Genomic DNA, 19,335 nt, shown 5'->3' with positions numbered 1-19,335 from the left:
GGGGAAATTCTTGTTTTACAGAAATAGCTCTCACCAGAAGGTGTCACCTAGGAAGAAGTTACATGAAGAAAAGGGATCAAACCAAGCCCCACTAGACAATAAAGCCTCACCTGATATGTCTACTTTTGTTATTACCACTCCCTCTTCCTGGAGATTTTTAAGAATTTCTGTATAGAGGGGATTCAAGCAAGTGATACTACCCTGATTCAGACTTGGCAACTTTTCTTTCAATATCTATCTTTCTTCCCTTCAGTATCTTAAGACTTAGTGGAAATTAAATAGTTGATACATTTTAGGATTCAGGAAGCCAGGGGCCAGAGGGGTGTTAGCTAGATAGGTAGTGACAGAGCTCTGATTAGAATTAGGTTTCTTGATAACCAGTTTGACATCCTTTTCTCTATCTCTTGTTGCTTTATTAAAAACTTTATAATGCTTTTTCTTTTAGATACATTTTGTTAAATCACGAAAAATGACTCATATTTTAAACATGTTCCATCATTTCCTGTTTTCATCTACATTTTTGCTTAGGATGAATTCCAGGAAACTTTATGTTGCTTGTTGCCAAAGTTGTTTAAGTGAAAGAAGGGTTAATGGAGGGGGTAGGGGCAATGTTTCTAATCAACTTGATGAAGTTCCTAATCACTAAACTAATGGCTAAAGTGCTGAGCCTGGAGTCAGGAAAACCTAAGTTGAAATAGTATACTCTGGACAAGTCACTAATCTCTGTTTGTCTGTCCTCATCTGTAAATGAGGGATAGCGCCTTTCTCCATGTTGTGAGGATTAAATAAAATAATAATTGTTAAGTACTTAGCACAGTGCCTGGCACACAGAAATCTCTATATAAATGTTAGCTATTATTGTTGTTGGCCTTGTTAAAGGAATGACTCTTTCTTTGTTGGTATATAAGGGCCACCTTCCCACAAAAAGGGTGCACTTTACTACCGGTGCCTGGATGAGAGAAGGCACAGGGAATTCGTAATGATTGGATGACTGGAACTTAGAGAGATGGACAGATGCTGGAAGAATCACCCTTATTCCTCTCTGTGGCCTATAAAAGTGAGCTGATAGATCGATCACCTTACTCTTTTGTACTTCCTTTTCACTTTCCCCTTTTCAGAATGTAGACCAGCACAATGTAGAATAGACCTGGTACTGATGGCAACGAAGTTCCAAGAAATTTTATCCTTTTTCTCTCCCCACTTCCTCCAAATAAACAGATTTCTATGCATTAGACATGTCTGCCCTTGTTTCTTTGAAGGGGCTAACCAACCTAAAAATAATTAGGAAAGGAAAAAAAAATAAAGCATGACAATGAATAATATTAATCTATAAAATGATAAAAGAAAAATGGGTAGGGAGGTACAAGAGAAACTTCTCACCTTAGAGAGGAAAGATTATTATCAAATGCATGTGGTGTTCTACCAACAGAGATTTGTGAACTGGGGGGTAGATTGAAAGTTAATTCTTCACCCTCAGGATAAAAGAAAAAAAAACTTTTTCAAAAAAGGAGAAATCACTTATGTTTCTAGTACGTTCAGATAGCTCAAAAAAAAAAAAAAGGAAGGAGCTTGGTACTGTGGAAAGAAAGCATCAGCTTTACAGTCAAATGGGGAGTCAATTAAATCCCACTTCCATTGCTTTATGACCTTGGGCAAGTCACTTAACTACTTCCTATGGCTTGTTTTCCTCATTTGTAAAATAAGCACATTGTACTAGGTGGACTCTGAAGTCTCTTTATATCTCTAGATCTATGAATGCCAAAATAAACGTGGATGAGCCCCAAAGATGGAAGAGGGGTTACAAAACAGAATTGTGCACTTGAGACTGTTTGGAAATCAAATCCTTACATAGTAGAGAAGCAGCCCCCAAGATATATGCTTGCCTGAATACCACCCCATTGCCTAAGGACTGTGGGCTCACACAGAGACACAGACTGGATCTGATCTTGTGGGCTGACCCTTAAATATAATTTTCTTATTTTGGCTCATTGCCCCCTTCTGAATGTACTCCAAGAAAATCTCTTAATATGGCTTACATTTGGCTTGAATTTAGTTTTCCCCAAATATGGTTAACTGGATTCCAGTTCACATAACTGCACTAAGGGACATAGTGTATATGAATAATTCAACCTTTATTTCACTCTACAGAAAAGGCAAAAAATAAAAAATACTCAAAAGAGCCTTTCTAAACAGGTGTAGAAAGGCATATGGCTCTCAAATAGCCTATCAGCTCCCTTTGAAATGGAACTGAACTTGGGGTTACTAAGAGGAGGGCATTTTTTTTTACTTATCTAGTGTATCTGTAGCTCTCTCACAGTGTCCTGCACAATCCATTGCAGGAGAGTGGTTTTAAACCAATATATAGATTCCTTCCAGAAGGAATACAAAATCATTTTGGGGATAGCTGTGTTGTTTGAATGACTCACAATTTTGTTCTCCAAGTTGAATTGATCCTATGTGGATGCTATTAGGATGATTGTCCTTCTCCAACGTGCTTGCTGTATTTAAACGGAGAAATTCATCATCAATGTGGAAATCTCCACATTTGGGATATACTTCTTGGGCCAAATGGGTACCCATATGTCTGTTTTTTGACAGAAGGGGAAAGGTAGAGGGAGAGACAGGAGGGAAAGGAGAACGGGGAGAAGATGAGAAATTTGCTTTCATTAACTCCTAAGAAGAGTCCATCCTCCTAGGTATTAGCAATCAGTCATTAGTTGTTTGTGTGCCTGCCCATATTCTCTATTGGGAGGTAATCAGAAGTATCCTAACAAAGGAACATTCCTTGTAACATTATTAAGTTGATTGGGAAATGAATGAATGGAAATAATTATTTAACACTTAATATGTACTAAATACTGGGGATGCAAACAGAAAATCAAGAAAGTCCCTGCCAACACAAATAAGAGAATTCAGTGTCGAAGTGAATAGAAAGTCCTGATGGGCCATAAGGTGCCAAAGCATTGTAGAAGGCAAGTTTCAGGGCCCATTCAGGCAGGTGGCAATGCCCATAGGTCTAGAGGGCATAGTGATAGAGCAGACGGTAAGACCTGGTAGGGAAATCTCCTGATCAATCTCTGTCTCCTTTATATATGTAAAAACAATTTTGATTAGGTAAGAAGAGTTACTTACGTTTCTTCGAAGAGCATTTTTTTTGAAGACTCATGTTTCAGCAGTAAAACCTAGAGAACAAGTATAATTATCCCTGCTTAGCATAAACTTTTAACATATTTATTACAAAGGGCAGCATTAAATTTTTTATGAGTAGTCTTCAAGAGTTTATCAGAGATTCAGGACTAACTTGAAGACAGCAAATGTGGTATGTATCTGTGTATGGGGCAGCTAGGTGGCACAGTGGCTAGAGCACTGAGCCTGGAAGGTCTGAGTTCAAATCCAGCCTAATATATTTACTTCCTGTGTGACCCTTGGCAAAGTCACTTAACCTCTCTCTCCTTCAATTTCCTCAACTATAAAATGAGAATGAGAATAGCATCTACCTCCTAGTTTCATTGTGAGGATTAAATCAGATAGTAATTGTAAAGTATATTTAGCACAGTACCTGGCACATAGTGGGCAATTAATAAATTGCTCCTCCCCCACTTCCAACTTACTCCTCTCATTGGGCAATTAAAAAAACAGATTAAAAGGGAGTCATTTGATTTGATTTTGATTTTTGATTTTTTAAAATTTTGTTTATTTTTTGGTTATGAAATAAAACATGCATTTCTATAACATAGTATAATAAAAAGGTGATTGCACATGAAACTGCAAATCTATTATGTATAACTTGCTATTCTTTTTAAACATATAATAAAGTTGTCACATGAATTTCTTTCTTCCGCTTGTTTTCTTTCCTCCCTCCACTCTCCCCATAGAGCTGGCTACCATTAGACAGAAATATATGCACATATACGTGTATATATATATGTGTGTGTGTGTGTGTGTGTGTGTGTATGTAAAATTATTCTGTACATACTTCTATTTTTCAGTTCTTTTCTGGATGCAGATAGTGTCTTTCTTCATATATCCTTCATAGTTAATTTGGGTATTTATAATCATCAAAACGACTTCACTCATTCATTCTTAAAACAATAGTGCTGTTACTGTATGCAATGTTCTCTTGGTTCTGTTCATTTCACTCTTCATTTTTTCACATAAGTCTTTCCATGTTTTTCTAAGATCATTGAGCTCATCCTTTCTTATAGCACAGTAGTATCCCATCACAACCGTATACCACAAGGTGGCAAAGAATTGGAAATTGCAGAGATGCCCATTTGAAGTGACTTTGAGGTATGAGTTATTAGGTTTTTTTTTCAGATTTTTCCTAGGGAAAACACACATAAATATGAAATTAAACTTTTGAATGACCCCAAGTTTTTTGTTAGGGATTATATTTTATTTTAATTTTTTGTGACAAATGCAAAACAAAGAACATTAATAAAATATATTAAAATACAGAAAGAAAACAAATATAGAAGATATCAGATTCATATGAAATTTGACTTTCATATATTTTCTTCATATTTTGAGTTAAAATTCACAATTCTGCTCAAAGAAACTATGCATATGAATCACAAATATTTTATATTTCATGCAATCCACCAAGTACTTCCTCTGCCCCCAACCTTTCTTTGTTTATACACATTTAATATATCCCTCTTCTATGCTTTTTGTTGTTGTTATGGTATCTGAGGCCATATATGAACTCAAATCTTTCTGATTCTAAGTCCATTGGTCAATACACGTACCACCTAGCTGCCCTTTTGAGTATCTGAGTTCATCTAAAACATTTATGTCTTTTGGTTAGGCTTTATTTTAGATAGAAAACATCACTTGTCTCTAAGACCCTACTCTAAAGTTTTCCAGCATGGTAGAATCTTCCAGAGTTTCACTGTATTGGCATAGTCTTTGAGAACCAGGGTGATTACAATCACTGTGCCTTAATGAGGTATTGGAGTAAGACTTTGGTAGAGTGAAATATTCTTTTAAACATATAATAAGTGAGTTTGTGATTGCAAGTGTCTTTTTGTCCAACCTGTGACTAGAGTCCTTATAAATGGCAAAGTGTCTGAGGAGTAAGAAAATTTATGAACATTCTTTCAGAAGTTCAGTGTCATATTGGAAATGATGACTTTTACAATTGAAAGAGACGGTAAAAGGAATGTAGTTTAATTGCCTCATTTTACACATGAGGCTGCTTTGGCTCTGAGGATTAGCTTTTGCCATTTCCCAGTCTTGTAATTATGACTGCCAGGCTTTCATAGTAATTTGGACAGTTTAGGATGTGGACACTTTATATAGTTTCATCTGTCACTATCAGAGGCAAGGCTCTAATGCCAGCACCCTCATTTCAAGTTTGATGTTGGCACAAAATGAGGTAATCCCAGGCCACTGAATAATTACAACAAGTAGGCCTACTTTCCTCCAACATAACAATGGTATGCAACAAGGATTCAATGTCTCTTAGCTTCTCTGGACAGATACCCTTATTTCCATATGGAAATCTATCTGGTCAGCAGGGCTAAGGATGGTTATTTATATGGGCTTTAGAAATCCACCAAGTCAGAAGGACCTATACTCTATGTGGCTGGGACTTTTTAATGCCTTTAGATGACCAGGAAGTTGAGTCAATAAAATTCCAGAGACAGATGTGTCATAGGCCTTACTCTTGTTGGTTGGCGGGGGGGAGGTAGAGAAGGAAACTATGTCAAGAAAGTTGGGCCGATGACATAATAAACCAATGAGGTCCTGGGGCAGCATTGTCTTCTTTTAGGTAAAGCCTCCTCATGTTGTAGGTGGGAACAAAGGAGCAGTATCAGGGAAACACTGGCCCCTATCATAACCACCTTACCCAAGGATAAGGGGCAGTAAAAACCCTCAATTCAACTTAAGCGTGTTCTTTTAGGGACCTATACAATGTTAAATTCCCAACCATGTGGAGGTGTCCCTATACATTTTCCTTTTCCTATAATTGAGCTCTCAGTAGGTTAATGACCTTTTCCCCCTCTATTACAGCTATATACATTTTTAGCAAACCTCTTTGGACATGGAAAACTTCCCTATGCTGTGAGGTTTTAGAATTCTTTTACCTCTTTACAGCACCTTTGCAATAGTCTCAGCTCCTCTTGTTGGACTTTTGGTGCTCTGCGTAGTACCAGTTCAGACTCAGCTTACCTGTAGGGTTGATTTCTTTTTAAAAGTGGAGTTTTTAGCCAAACAAAGAACACTACTTTTAAAATCTTCAAGACTGATGTTCTGTCAACCAGAATGTATGATTTGCTTATCTTTTAGGAGAAAGTTCCTTTTGAAAGCCTTGATGCGCTATTATGAGGCTAGAATATATTGCTGTTATTAAATTCAGTGAGCTGGATTAAAAACTGAGCAGGAGGAAGGTCATGTTGGAATTCTTTTGGAAAATTATGCAGTTCCTGGAAGGGATTCCAAACCACTACTTGCAGCAGAAGCCTCATCGCTTTAACACCAGTATGAATTTGGTGATATTATATGGCCCGGTGCCTTATCCTACTTTAAATAAGACTTTGGTCTTTAAAGGGAATATTGAAGAGCACAACAGGGGACAATTGCTGTCTACCATTGTCATTTAAATTTTCAAAAACATTATGTCCAATGATGACATATTGATACTATTTTTGGTTTTAATTTCACTTCTCATTACTGTTCTTACTCAAATTTAAAAGCTTCTTTACTCTTAGCTATGAAGAAATTCTTCCTTAAAACCCCAAATCTTAATTTCTTTTAGATACAACAAACTACAAAGATTTGATGATGATGGTGATGATGATAGCTGACACATATACATATATAGCCAGACAGCTAGGTGGCTCAGTGGATAGAATATGGGGCCTAGAGTCAGAAAGATGAGTTCAAATTGGACCTCATGTACTTACTTGCTGTGTGACCCTGGACAAGTCACTTAATTCTGTTTGCCTAAGTTACTTCATCTGTAAAATTATCTGGAGAAGGAAATGGTAAACCACTCCAGTATTTTTGCCAAGAAAACACTAAATGGGGTCACAAAGAGTTGGACATGATGGAAATGACTGAACACCAAAGGTTTACATCGTACTTCACAGAAAGTTATGACACTTGATCTTGACAACATCCTGTGAAGTAGGTACTATCATAATCCCTATTTTACAGATGAGGAAACAGCTCACTTGACTTCTTCCAGGTCACACAGCGTCTGAGGCAGGTTTTTAACTCAGGTCTTCTTGAGGTCAAGTCCGGTCCTCTATCCATCAGGCCACCAAAACCAAACAAACAAACAACAAAAACGGAAAAAAAAAACCTACTAGAATGAATATTTTTGAAAATCATGGTGGGAAAATATTTCTACCTATAGAAATATACTTTTAATTATTTTCATTTCTCATAGTATTATTAAAATATTTATACTTGGATAAAGCCTTTTTTGTTTCCATTACAAAATTTTTGTTTATCCCATGAACTTTTTTTTAATCCTATGTTTGGCAACAACTTTGTTTTCTTTGGAAGTGAGTCCAGTATAACATGCTACGAGCCAAAGGCTATGGTGTAGAATTTTATTAAGAAAAGGAACTTATTCCATAAGGATGGCTAGGCCTCGGATAGTGGCAAGAAAGTTGCAAATTTCAAAGTGGTCACATTTTAAATTAACTGAAATCAAATATTACTTGTGTTTTTGGGGATGCATATCTCTTCTCCAAGAAGGAAGATTACTGTATATCAAGTATTCTTTCACCTGGACTTGGAAAGGGAAAAGGGATTTCCTGTATAAGAAAATTATTTCAAACCCCTGGAAGCATTTCCCCCCATTTGTGGAAAATGGTTTATATCCCGAGTCTCTTCTGCAATATATTTTAAAAATATCTTTATAGCAAGCAGTTATTAATAGCTAAGCACTCAAGTGAATATATTTGCTGTCCTGAAGGGAGTGGTGATGGAATGGCCTATGGGATAAGTGTATTTCACTTTGAATCAAGGCTTGTGATGCTGTAAAATGTGAATGGTAATTCATAAAAACTTTGGTTATTAAGAGGAGGCTAAGTTACACCAGTGTTAAAAAAAGCATCCATAAAACTTTTGAAAATATTCTTTTATGAAGTAAATACTATTATTTTATAAATGAGAACTCATCAAGTGCCTACTATGTGCCAGGTTCACGCTAATGGCTTTATACGTCATCTCATATGATCTTCACACAATAACCCTGGGAAGCAGTTGCTGCTATTTCCTCCATTTTTATAGATGAGAAAACCTGAAATCATGTTTATTAGAAAATGTGGTTATGCAATTTTACTTAGATCTCTATAAGAGGCAGCAGGGCATAGCGAGTGGAGAGTTGGCCCTAGAGCCAAGAACACCTGAGTTCAAATCTTGCCTCTGATACATATGGTTTGTGCTTTGGCAAATCATTTAACCCCTCAGTGCTCTAGCGTATGGGCAGTTCTCTAAGGGTACACATTTTTGAGTGGTGGTCAGGCTTCATTGGTAGAGGGAGTTTCCTCACCTGGGAGTTCCCTGAACCAATGAAATCACAGGTCTAGTTCTGATCCTTTTACTTTAAAAACATTTCATTTAGCCATTTTTGAGATTATGAGCCTCCTAATATAGACAGATCAATATTAGTAAACTTTCTTATTTAGAACTATCTGATGTGCTGTTGCACATCCATTTTGTTGAATAAATATAAGTCAAACTAAGGGATTCTGAACTGTATAGTTGAGGTTAGGAAATCATATGTTTTTAGGTGTGCTCGAGACCCCAAAATACCAACATGCCGGGTCCTGCTCCAATGAATTCGACTCAAGCCTTCTCACAGCCAAAGAAAGACAAAGTTTATTACAGATTCGCCATATTGGGTTGTTTTAAGGAATCCCACCATTTGTGGTGGAGTGGGCCAGATTCCATCTGAGGTAGATGGAATCTGAGCACCTTCATGAAGGCAAGATAAAACTATACACAAAGATTGTAGAAGAGTGATCTAGGGTGGTCCTGGGGTGATGGGAGGAGGGATTTATGGAGGGTCTTGAGGGGGAGTCTAAAGAGGAGCTTGATAGGACTGGGATGAGATCAGACTCCAGGAACCAAGAGAATGGGATTAAGGGTAGGAAGTAGCTGAAGGCTACCTGGAGATAACAGACAACATAGGGCTAGGCTAGTTAAAGGTAACAGATTTAGACATAGACACTTTGATAGGATCAAGGGTGGAAACTAGCCAGACAATGGAGGGCTAGGCTAGGTTACAAGTAACCTAGCCTGGAGATTTGGGCCTCACTATAATGAAAAGCTTATGGCCTCAGGCAAATGCCTCATCTAGTGGGAAGATTCAAGGGGAGCTCAAGGGGGCTCCCACCATCTAAACCCCATCAGTATTATCCATACATAGCTTAGTACAATAATTTAGAAGTCTTCTGGTTTTCTTAATATTTTGGTGTTACCAGCGTTACCCTTGGTCTGTTAATCTATTGTTTCTCATTCTTCTATGTCCAGCCCATTCCCTTTTCCAGGCTTGTGTGTCATTGATAATGTCTCTTACTCTATTTCTCATGACCAAGTAATTATTGTTAATGTACTACAACCTACTTGTGCCTCCCATAGATCATTATTGGCTTTTAGTTTATTTCTAATTGTAATTTTTTCTTAGATTATGGTATTCTAAGACTCAGCCATTCATCGTTGCCATGATACCTCTGGCATTAAAGTTACAGACTTCTGTAGCTGTATACAGTTTAGGATTATTTAAATCACAGCATTATTTGCCACAGTTTTAATTTTCCTTATGTTTCTCCCCCAAAGACTCTGCCCTTTTCCAGACTTCCCTATTTCTGTCTAAGTCCCGCCACTATTCAAGGCTCTCAGGTTCATAACCTCAGTATTATCCTTGACTTCTCATTCTCCCTCACCCAGATAATTTGCCAAATCTTGCTGTTTCTACCTCCACAATATCTGTTGCATCAACCTTTCTCTCCACTGATACGACTAATATGTTAGTTTAGGTCCTCACTATTTTCCCCCTAGATTATTGTATCAGACTCCCAGCTGGTCTCCTCGCTTTAAGGGTGTTACCATCTTAGTCCATTCTACACATTATTAAGAAAGTACTTTTCCTGAAGTCTACATCTGATAATGTGACTCCTCTACTAGACCAACTCTTCCTGTTGTCTCTAGAATAAAATATAAATTCTGTTTAACTTTTTAAACCGATCACAACCTATTCCTACCTTATCTTTCCAGGCTCACTGTGTATAACTCCTCCTTCTGTACTCTTCAATCTAGCCAAACTTGGCTTCTTTCTATTCCTCATAATACAATCACCCATCTCCCATTTCCATGCTTTTGTCTTGGATGTCTGCCATGCTTGTAGGGTACTACTCCCTTCTTATACACAACTCAAAAGAGTTTCTCTATTCTTTTAAGATGTACCTCAAGTGTCGTCTTCTGGATGAAGCCTTTATTGTTTCCTCTATACTCCCCTCCTCCCCCCAAAATACCTCATTTTCAATTAACTTACATTTATTCTGTGCCAGTGTCTCCCATGTGTCACAACTGAGTCTAAAGTTCCTCAGAGAGACCTTGAGAATGCCCTTATAACACTTCTTCTGATCTCTATGTGAGAGCTCGCCTTGTGAGAGTTCTTTGTAAATAGTCTTTTAGGCAAACAGACATTTGGCATTTGAACAATGTGGCTAGCCATCACAGTTGTATTCTCTGCAGTAGGGTTTGAATGCTTGGCAGTTCAGGTCAAGAAAGGACCAAAGGATCCAGTACTTTATCTTGCCAGGCGATCTTCAGAATCTTCCTAAGACACTTCAAATGGAAGCAATTCAGTTTCCTGGCATGTTGCTGTTATACTTGTCCAGGCTTCATAGGCATACAACAATCAGGTCAGCACAACCTCTGTAGACCTTCAGTTTGGAAGGCAGTCCAATACCTCTTCTCTCCCATACTTTCCTTCTGAGCCTCCCAAACACTGAACTTGTTCTGGCAATGCATACACCACCCTCATCATTTATGTGTACATCCCTGGGAAAGTATACTGTCAAGGTAAGTGAACTTATCCACAGCATTCAAAATTTCTCCATTTGCTATAACTGTTGATTCCATGTATGGATGGTGTGGTGCTGGCTGGTAGAGAACCTCTCTTCTTGGTTTTAATCATCAGGCAAAAATTAGCACAAGTGGCAGATAATTGATCTGTACTCTTGCATCTCAGCCTTAGAGGTTGCATTGACTGCATAATTTATCTGCAAACAAAAAGTTGCACACCAACTCTCCCTCTACTTTAGTCTTTGGAAGTCTCTACTTTTCAGGCACTGTCAAGTACTATTTGTTGTTACACAATTAATTATAGTTATAATATTTTGTACTGTTTTATTTCCAGAGCAGTTTCCACTTTAATAAAGATTAGTAAAGTTTATGACTTTAGTTACTTTTTAATTATTGATACTAAGTGAAATTATTTTGCATTTCTTGAATGGCCAGGATACAGCAAGGCAATTGTGATGTCACTGCCAAATAACAATTCAGGGAGCAGGAGGTAAGGAGATGCTTATCTATAGATGAAGTTCAAAATAATTTTATCCATCTGGTTCTGCTTTAACATCTATACATATACATAATTTATACATGCATGTACACAACCAAATGCTTTATTTTAAGGTAAATATCCTGGCACATTAAATTTTTTCAATTAATTGTATAATAGACATATATTAATTCTTAATGGCATGTCATAGCAAAAACATATTGCCATTTGGTCCTTGGTATTTTTCAACCTGAAAATGAAATTTTTATAGTTTATGCTTCAATATTTCAATAGAACTGTGATCTCATTGATGTGGGTATTTCAAGCCATAGCTTCTCATCTTTTGAGTCTTGTGTATGTTTTCCCATAGGAACTACAAAACATGGAAAAGGACTTCCTCTAGGTCTTCTTCCCTCTTTCTCTTCCCTTCCTTCTTTTCTTCTTTCCTTCCCTTCCTTCCTCTTTTCCTTCTTTTCCTCCCTTCCTCTCTTCTTTTTCTTCCTCTCCTTCTTCCATTCTTTCTTCATTTCACAATAGGAAAAAAAAAATTAACACTTGGTAATTGAAAAAATAATAATAATTTAGAACTTTTTTAAAGAAAAAGATGTGTCTTTTTGCTGGGGTGCAATACAATTACAATTTCTCAAATGTAATTAAACAACATATTTTCTTTCTCCTCTCAATTATGGGTCTAGTAGAAGGCATGACCAAGAAATCTAGTCAAGGTTAACTAAGTTAAAAAATGTGGTCTTTCTTCTGGCAATGAAGGAATTTCTCTATACAAGGTATGAACATCCCCACTGAAACTTTTTTTCTGCAATTATTGATGTCTCCTTGACAGGATATAAATTCTCCCTCTCAACACCATAAAGCAGGAGTTTGTAGTGTGTGTGTGTGTGAGAGAGTGAGTTAGATAGAGAGAGAGAGAGAGAGAGAGAGAGAGAGAGAGAGAGAGAGAGAGAGAGAGAGAGAGAGAGAGAGAGAGAGAGTGTGTGTATTTCAGATCAACACCTTTGGCAATCTGGTGAAGCCTATGGATCCCTTCTGAGAATAATGTCTTTAAATACATAACATAATGCAATGGTCCATACATATTAGTTTCCTTCCACTCACCCTACCCTCCCTGCCTCTCTGCAAAGAAAGTAGAGGTACGGTCTCTTCTTTGTGATCAAACTGCATCATTATAATTATGGAAGATTGTTTCAATTCTTGTTGTTATTATTATTTTCATTTACAATGTTATAATAATTGTGTATTTATGTATTTTTCTGGTTCTGCCTACTTCACTTTGCGTCAGTTTACATAAGCCTTTTCTTACTTCTCTAGTAGTCTTTATATTCATTATTACTCCCTGAACCATTACATTTAATTATATATTCCTTTCCACAATTTGTTTAGATAGCTTCCCAACCCTGCCACTCCCAAAGTACCACTGTAAATATTCTGGTATATTTGGGACCTTTCTTTTTAGTTTTGACCTCTTTAGGAAATATGCTTGGTAGTGGGATCTCTGAGTAAAAAGAGTATGGAAATTTTGGTTATTTTCTTACCTTACTTTGAAATTGCCTTCAAAATGATTAGACATAGGCCTACCAAGAGTTTATTAGTGTCTTTGTCTTTCCATACTCTAACGTTAAGAATTTCCATTTTACCAGTTTTGAGGGTGTGAAGTGATTTTGAATTATATTTCTCCTGTTAGTGACTTGGCACATTCTTTCATATAAGTGTTACTAGTTTTCTTTTTTTTTTCTTTTGAGAGCTTTTTGTCTTTATCCTTCGACTGCCTGTCTAATGGGAATGCTTTTGGTCTGATATATTTGTATTAATTACATGTATGTCTTTGATATCAAACAGTTATCAGATAATTGATAGCAATATTTTTCTCAATAAATGGCTTCCTTTTTTATTGTTATTCCACTGATTTTGTATGTACAAAATATTTTCAATACTGTGTAACTGAAATTTTCTACTTTATCTTTTCCAGTCCTCTCTGTCCCTTGTTTGGTTAAGAATCTTGAAGATGAGATGCATAATTAATTTAGAAAAAGTTAATATATCTTAGAAATATTATACAATATTTAATTTACACTAGTCCTTTTATCCTTTCAGCTCATGGGACACTCAGAATGGGACCACAAAAGAGGTTACAGAGGGTCACAGGTCAGTAATTGATTTTTCTTTCTTTCCTTATATTTTGCTATCAATGTAGGTCTAGGTGATGAGTTTTTTTAATATTCAGAGACTAACTTCATTTTTTAACTATAGTTGAAAGGAAATAGGAAATATTACAATACCCAGTGGTAGATTGAAATATATTATTAGTAAGATTATTGTGGTGCTCATATGGATATGATCACATTTCACACTCATCCAGGTGTAAGTCAACCTCAATTGAAGTGACTATACTTAGGTTGATAATCTCTAATCTTTCTCCCTTTTAAAAAAAAAGTACATTGTATTAGTGCCTGTTTAAATGTGTAACACAATCATTTTAAGGCCTGTAATCTTCTATATTGAATCCTTCCTTGCGACAATTAAGCAAATACATTTGAAACAGTGCACATTTGAAAATGTATGTCATATTTTGTTCTAGTAGTCCCTTGCTTCCCTGTCATGAACAAGGAATTCCATGAGCTTTTCAATCACTCTTTCACTTCTTTTAGGTGATTTTCTCATTTATATTTTTTTGCTGTCATGTATATTGTCTTGGTTCTGCTTTTTTTTTCTTTTGCTCTGCCTCAGTTCATACAAATTTCCACATCTGTTTTCTGAATTCTTTATTCCATTGTATTTATATGCTATAGCTTTTTAGTTTCCCTCAGATGAATAAGTGACTACTTCTTTGCAGTTTTTTTGCTATGCCCAAAGCATGGTCTACTATGAAGATTCTGGTATATATGTATTGTTTCTTTGTTTTTCTCTTTGCCTTCTTAGACCTATATGATCAGTAATAGAAACCCACTTTCTCTATTAATCTTTGCAGTTGTTGGAAGTTTATCAAATTCTATTTGTTATCTTTGTTGTTTTAGGCTAAATATATTAAAAGCCAAATGCATAACCCCTTGAAATAGTCTGTCCTAAAGCCAAAGTTAGGTATTAATGGAACAGAGAGATGAAAAGGGCCCTATTATTATCATAAAAAGAAACCTTTCTACCTTATGAGGTTATTTTCATTGTTTTGTTTTATATCCTAACTAGGAGGAAAAAAACAAATAAAAGAAAAACAAAAACAAAATTTATGACATATTTTTGCTTTTTAATGACCAGATTTAAAAATTTTTATGAAAGTTTCATTTTACTTTTATGAGTATTTGACATAAAATAATTAGGGTTCTGTTTTAAGTTAAGAAAAGGGACATTTCCTCTTTTCAAAAATTTTGTGGTGATATTTATTTCCACAATGATAGACTAACTAAAATTATGCCAGGAAAGGCAGCCCAGAAGGGATAGGAAACTCTCAAAAATCAGAAGAATGAAATACACGCACACACACGCACACACACACACACACACACACACAGAGAGAGAGAGAGAGAGAGAGAGAGAGAGAGAGAGAGAGAGAGAGAACTAAGAATAACAAAAATACCCTTTTGCTTTTGCTATTTAGCTATATCCAGTGTTGTGCTGAATTGTTAAATTTTTCAGTATGAGCATTTGCATCTTGGAAATTGGCAAATGCTACAAATCAGGGCTTGATTTACTGATTTGTTGATCATGTCACATACATTTTTCCCCAGGGGGTCTGTTATTAGAACACTTACCAGCCCACTTGTAGCTATATTGGAGATAAATGAAAACTACAGGAAGGGAAAAGAAAGCTATTCTGGCTTAGGATAAAGAGAACTCATGATAGAAGACATAAATGCCGAGTTCTTATTCTTTTTTTCCTCTGTCAAGGAAAATTACCTTTGGATAGCAATGGAAGAACCAAAAAAATGACTAATAGGGGGACTTGTTACCCAAGATAGACATGAAAGCATTAGCTACTCCACATGCATTTGAGTCACCTGGCCCAGATGAACTACATTCTCTGTCTTTGAAAGAACTAGATGCTAAGAATTCTGAATTATTGTCAGTAAAATTGAAAAAGGTCTCAAATGTAAAAGAAAGGACAATGTGGCCCTGATTTTGGGGAAAAAGGGAAGAGAATAACATATGTAAGCTAAAGTCTAATGAATTTGACTTTGATTCTTAGAAAAAAAAATAGATAATGTACTATTACCAAGATAGTTAATGAATATCTAGAAAAGTAAATGGTGATCATAGTGTGGTAGCATGTGTAGTCAGTTCAACTGCCACACTTATTTAAAAACACAAATTTATTCCAATGCCATTTATATATTAGAGAACAATTTGAGTATAACTTGAATTTTGTGTTTGCTTTTGTGTGAGTGTATCTTTAAGAATCTTTGAGAATGCAGAAAATTGAACCATTTCATAATAAATTGTAAGAGCAAACCATTGCAAAGCCCACTTCCACAAGGAACTTCAGGTCTTTTTCAAAGTTAAGTGCCATATTTATTGGCATGGTAGGAGCTATAGGCAGAAGAATGAAGGACTTGACCATGCAGTCCACCCCAGCTTACACCTTCCACCATGGCTGTTCCTCCTACATGCTCTACCAAGGCTGCCTTCATTGACTTTGCTAATCTGGTCCATGGAAAGGAAACATCGTACAGGCTAAACAGAAGTCCAAAGTTGTAGTGCCAGCACTGTTTATTGGAGTAGTTATGTATTTCTTAACAATTTAACATGTATAAAGCCATGCTACCATTTTTATTAGGTGTATGTGGTTTTTTTGTGTAATTGTTTAATGTCTTTTTTTTGTGAATGTCATTGGCTAAGTTTGTCAGTGTTGTTCTCCTAACCTCATTTTCCCCATAAGCCCTGCAGTTTTTGTTGTGCCATTTTGCCCAGCAGAAGTGACTGTATTTAGATCATGCCAGACTAACCTCCTAACCTCATTTTCTTTTTTGGCAAGGTTACTAAACTGGTATATGAGGTAAATGCTATAGATTGGGTTTAGCTAAATTCTATCAAAGAACTTGAAAAAGTCTCTCACTCTATTCTTTTGAAACATGTAGAGCTATGTGGAATACACAGTAATAAAATTGGGTGGATTCAAAGTTGCTTAGATGGTCAGACCCAAAGAGTAGTCATTAATAATTTCATGTTAAATTGGAAAGTTGTCCCTAGTGGGCTGCCCAAGGGATTTGTGCTCCATAGTGTGCTCTTTAACAAGCTTGTCATTTATTTGAATAATGGCAAGGATTTGTCAAATATTCAAATGATAATCAGAATTCAAAAATATCTTGACCAGATAGATAGAACAATGGGCCAAATAAAATTAGGTACAATTTGATAGAGCTGAGTGCATCTTTGGTTAATTTAGGCTCAGAAGATTTACTTCATAAGTACCTTGACCCTCATGCCAATTGTACATCGGGCATGGTACCACAGATAGGTCATAACGAACACATCCAAAACAGGAACTTCTTATCTGTCCTCCAAGTCTGTTGTTTTTCCTAACTTCAGTATTTCTGTTGAAGAAATCATCCTTTCAGATAATCACCCAGTTGCTAGCCTTGATCCTTCACATCCAGGCATTTTCCCTAGCTGTCCCCCATGTCTAGGATGTTCTCCTACCTCATCTCTGCTTATTAGCTCCCCTGGGCACTTTAAAGTCCCAGCTCAAATCTCATCTTCTGCAGGAAAACTTCTTCAATCCCCTTAATGCTAATGGCTTCCCTCCATTGATTGTTTACAATTTATCCCAAGTATAGCTCATTTGAACATTGTTTTGTCTTCCCCAATACACCATAAGCTCCCAGAGAGGAGAGAACATCTTTCACCTTTTACTGTATCTCCAGCAAATAGCACAATGCTTGGCACAATTCGAGTGCCTTATTTGGGAACTGACTGACATCTAAATCCAATCAGTTTGCTAGTCTTATTGAATCTATGGCCACAATATCCTTTGTATCCCTTCCCTTCTCTCCATTCACATGGGCAGCAATCTAGTTCAGACTGTCTTCATCTCTTACTTGAACTATTTCAATAGTCTTCTTATTCTTCTCTTTGCCTTTGCTTTTTCCTCTCTGCAATCCACCCTCCTTTATGGACCTGCTAAAATAAACTTCCTAAAACACAAATCTGACCATGTCATTTCTCTGTGACAGTGGTTACCTCTTACTCTAGGATAAAATAAAAACTCTTTTGTTTGCTGTTTAAAGTCTCTTGGAATCTGGCTACAGCCTACTTTTACAAATATGACACATTACTCCATTTCAGATCTTCTCAATTCTAGACAGTCTGGCCCTTTTCCTCTTCCCCAATTTTAGGATCTAATTTCCTAACTCACAGGTTTAGGATACACTTTAATTATTAAGTCAGCAAACATTTGTTTAAAACCTACCATGCACACAAAACCCTGCTTTGCACACAATAGATGTTTAATAAAAGTTTGTTGAACTTAATTCTTTGAATCAACTGAACTCAAAGATAAACCTAGGTCAAATATCTTTCTCCTTTGGGTCAAAATAAGGAAGGGAGACTGTTGTTGTTTGTCCTTAGTTCTCAAAGAAGACCATGACATAAGTGAGGGAGGGCTATGCAAAGACACCAGCCTGACTTTCTCTTCCTGAGCCATCTGGGTCATGTGGCTGATAAATATCAGGATGCCTAGAGATGACACAGGATACAGTGGAAGACCTTGACCTTTAAAAGCTCAGGTCTTAAGCAGGTCTCAGTTTGAGTGATGAGGCAAAGAATGGCCTCTTTAACCTAGTCTAGAAAAAGAAATCAAACTAGGAGGGGAAGACCCTCAGGGTTTCTGGGCAAAACAGAAACAATTCATATTTACATTCACTTTGAGTCAATAGGAGACCAAACAATGACCAAGTGGGGTTTGGCCCGAGACCTACTCTTGGCCAATCAGTGAGTGAATTTGTAGCATCTAACACTCCTAATGAAGCAAAAGGCACAAGTAGACTGATTATTTCACTGATGACACCAAAGGGAAAATGCCCCCTTACAAGTCACCAACAAAGGATTGGACCCTTTTTCTTAACTATTCAGAGTACTGGCCCTGGAGTCAGGGAGGTCCAAGTTCATATCTGACCTCATACACTGACTCAATCTGTGATTTTGGGCAAGTTGCTTTGTCAGCCTTAGTTTCCTTGACTGTAAATTGGGCATGACAATACTGTCACATCTTATGATTCCAATCTTGGATATTTGTAAATAACTTTACAAATCATAAAGCACTACATAAATGTTAGCCATTGTTTTTCTTTTTGTTTCTAGTATGTAGTTACAAGTCTGTGACAATTTTTCAATGATCAAATACCAATAGCTTTATTTTTAGAAAACCCTAAGTTTATATTTAAAAGATAAATAAAAGAGAACTGAATTCATATTGCAAAAAAATTGCCTTGATAAATTTATATACCAATAATGAGTTCCATTACTGCAATGACGAAGGGAGACTAAGTTTCATTATCCTGTAGATCCTATTGGCATGTACCTGGGGATCTTCCAAACTGAACCTAGAAGATAACAGTGCAATCTCTTACAATAAGATCAGATCTTCCACTGATTTATCATTCTTGTCAGCCTCTGCCTTTTGCTGTAGAGTTTCAGTACAGGAATGGTCAGGTTTTAGTGTTTAGGTTAGTGTTTAGGGTTTAGTTTAGGTTAGTGTTTCTTTGCTGCCATATAACCCATTGTTGAGTTCTCTCTTAGTGCCTGAGTCTTCATTCTTCTTTCCATGTTGGCTGTCCATTCATATGCGCTTGTGATAATGAAGC

General features: G+C 36.5%; 1 protein-coding gene across 1 annotated transcript in view; it reads left to right on the top strand.

The window, feature by feature from the left end:
• The window catches only part of PDE3A (phosphodiesterase 3A), a 375,799-nt gene that overhangs the window by 195,272 nt on the left and 161,192 nt on the right, over positions 1–19,335 (top strand). The window contains exon 2 of the mRNA XM_036759517.1: positions 13,637–13,687. Within this exon, the coding sequence (XP_036615412.1) occupies positions 13,637–13,687 (51 nt within the window). The remainder of the gene's footprint in view (positions 1–13,636; positions 13,688–19,335) is intronic.

Source organism: Trichosurus vulpecula, chromosome 5, assembly GCF_011100635.1.
Source record: "Trichosurus vulpecula isolate mTriVul1 chromosome 5, mTriVul1.pri, whole genome shotgun sequence".
Lineage (NCBI taxonomy): Eukaryota > Metazoa > Chordata > Mammalia > Diprotodontia > Phalangeridae > Trichosurus > Trichosurus vulpecula.
This window is presented reverse-complemented; position numbering and strand designations above follow the sequence as displayed.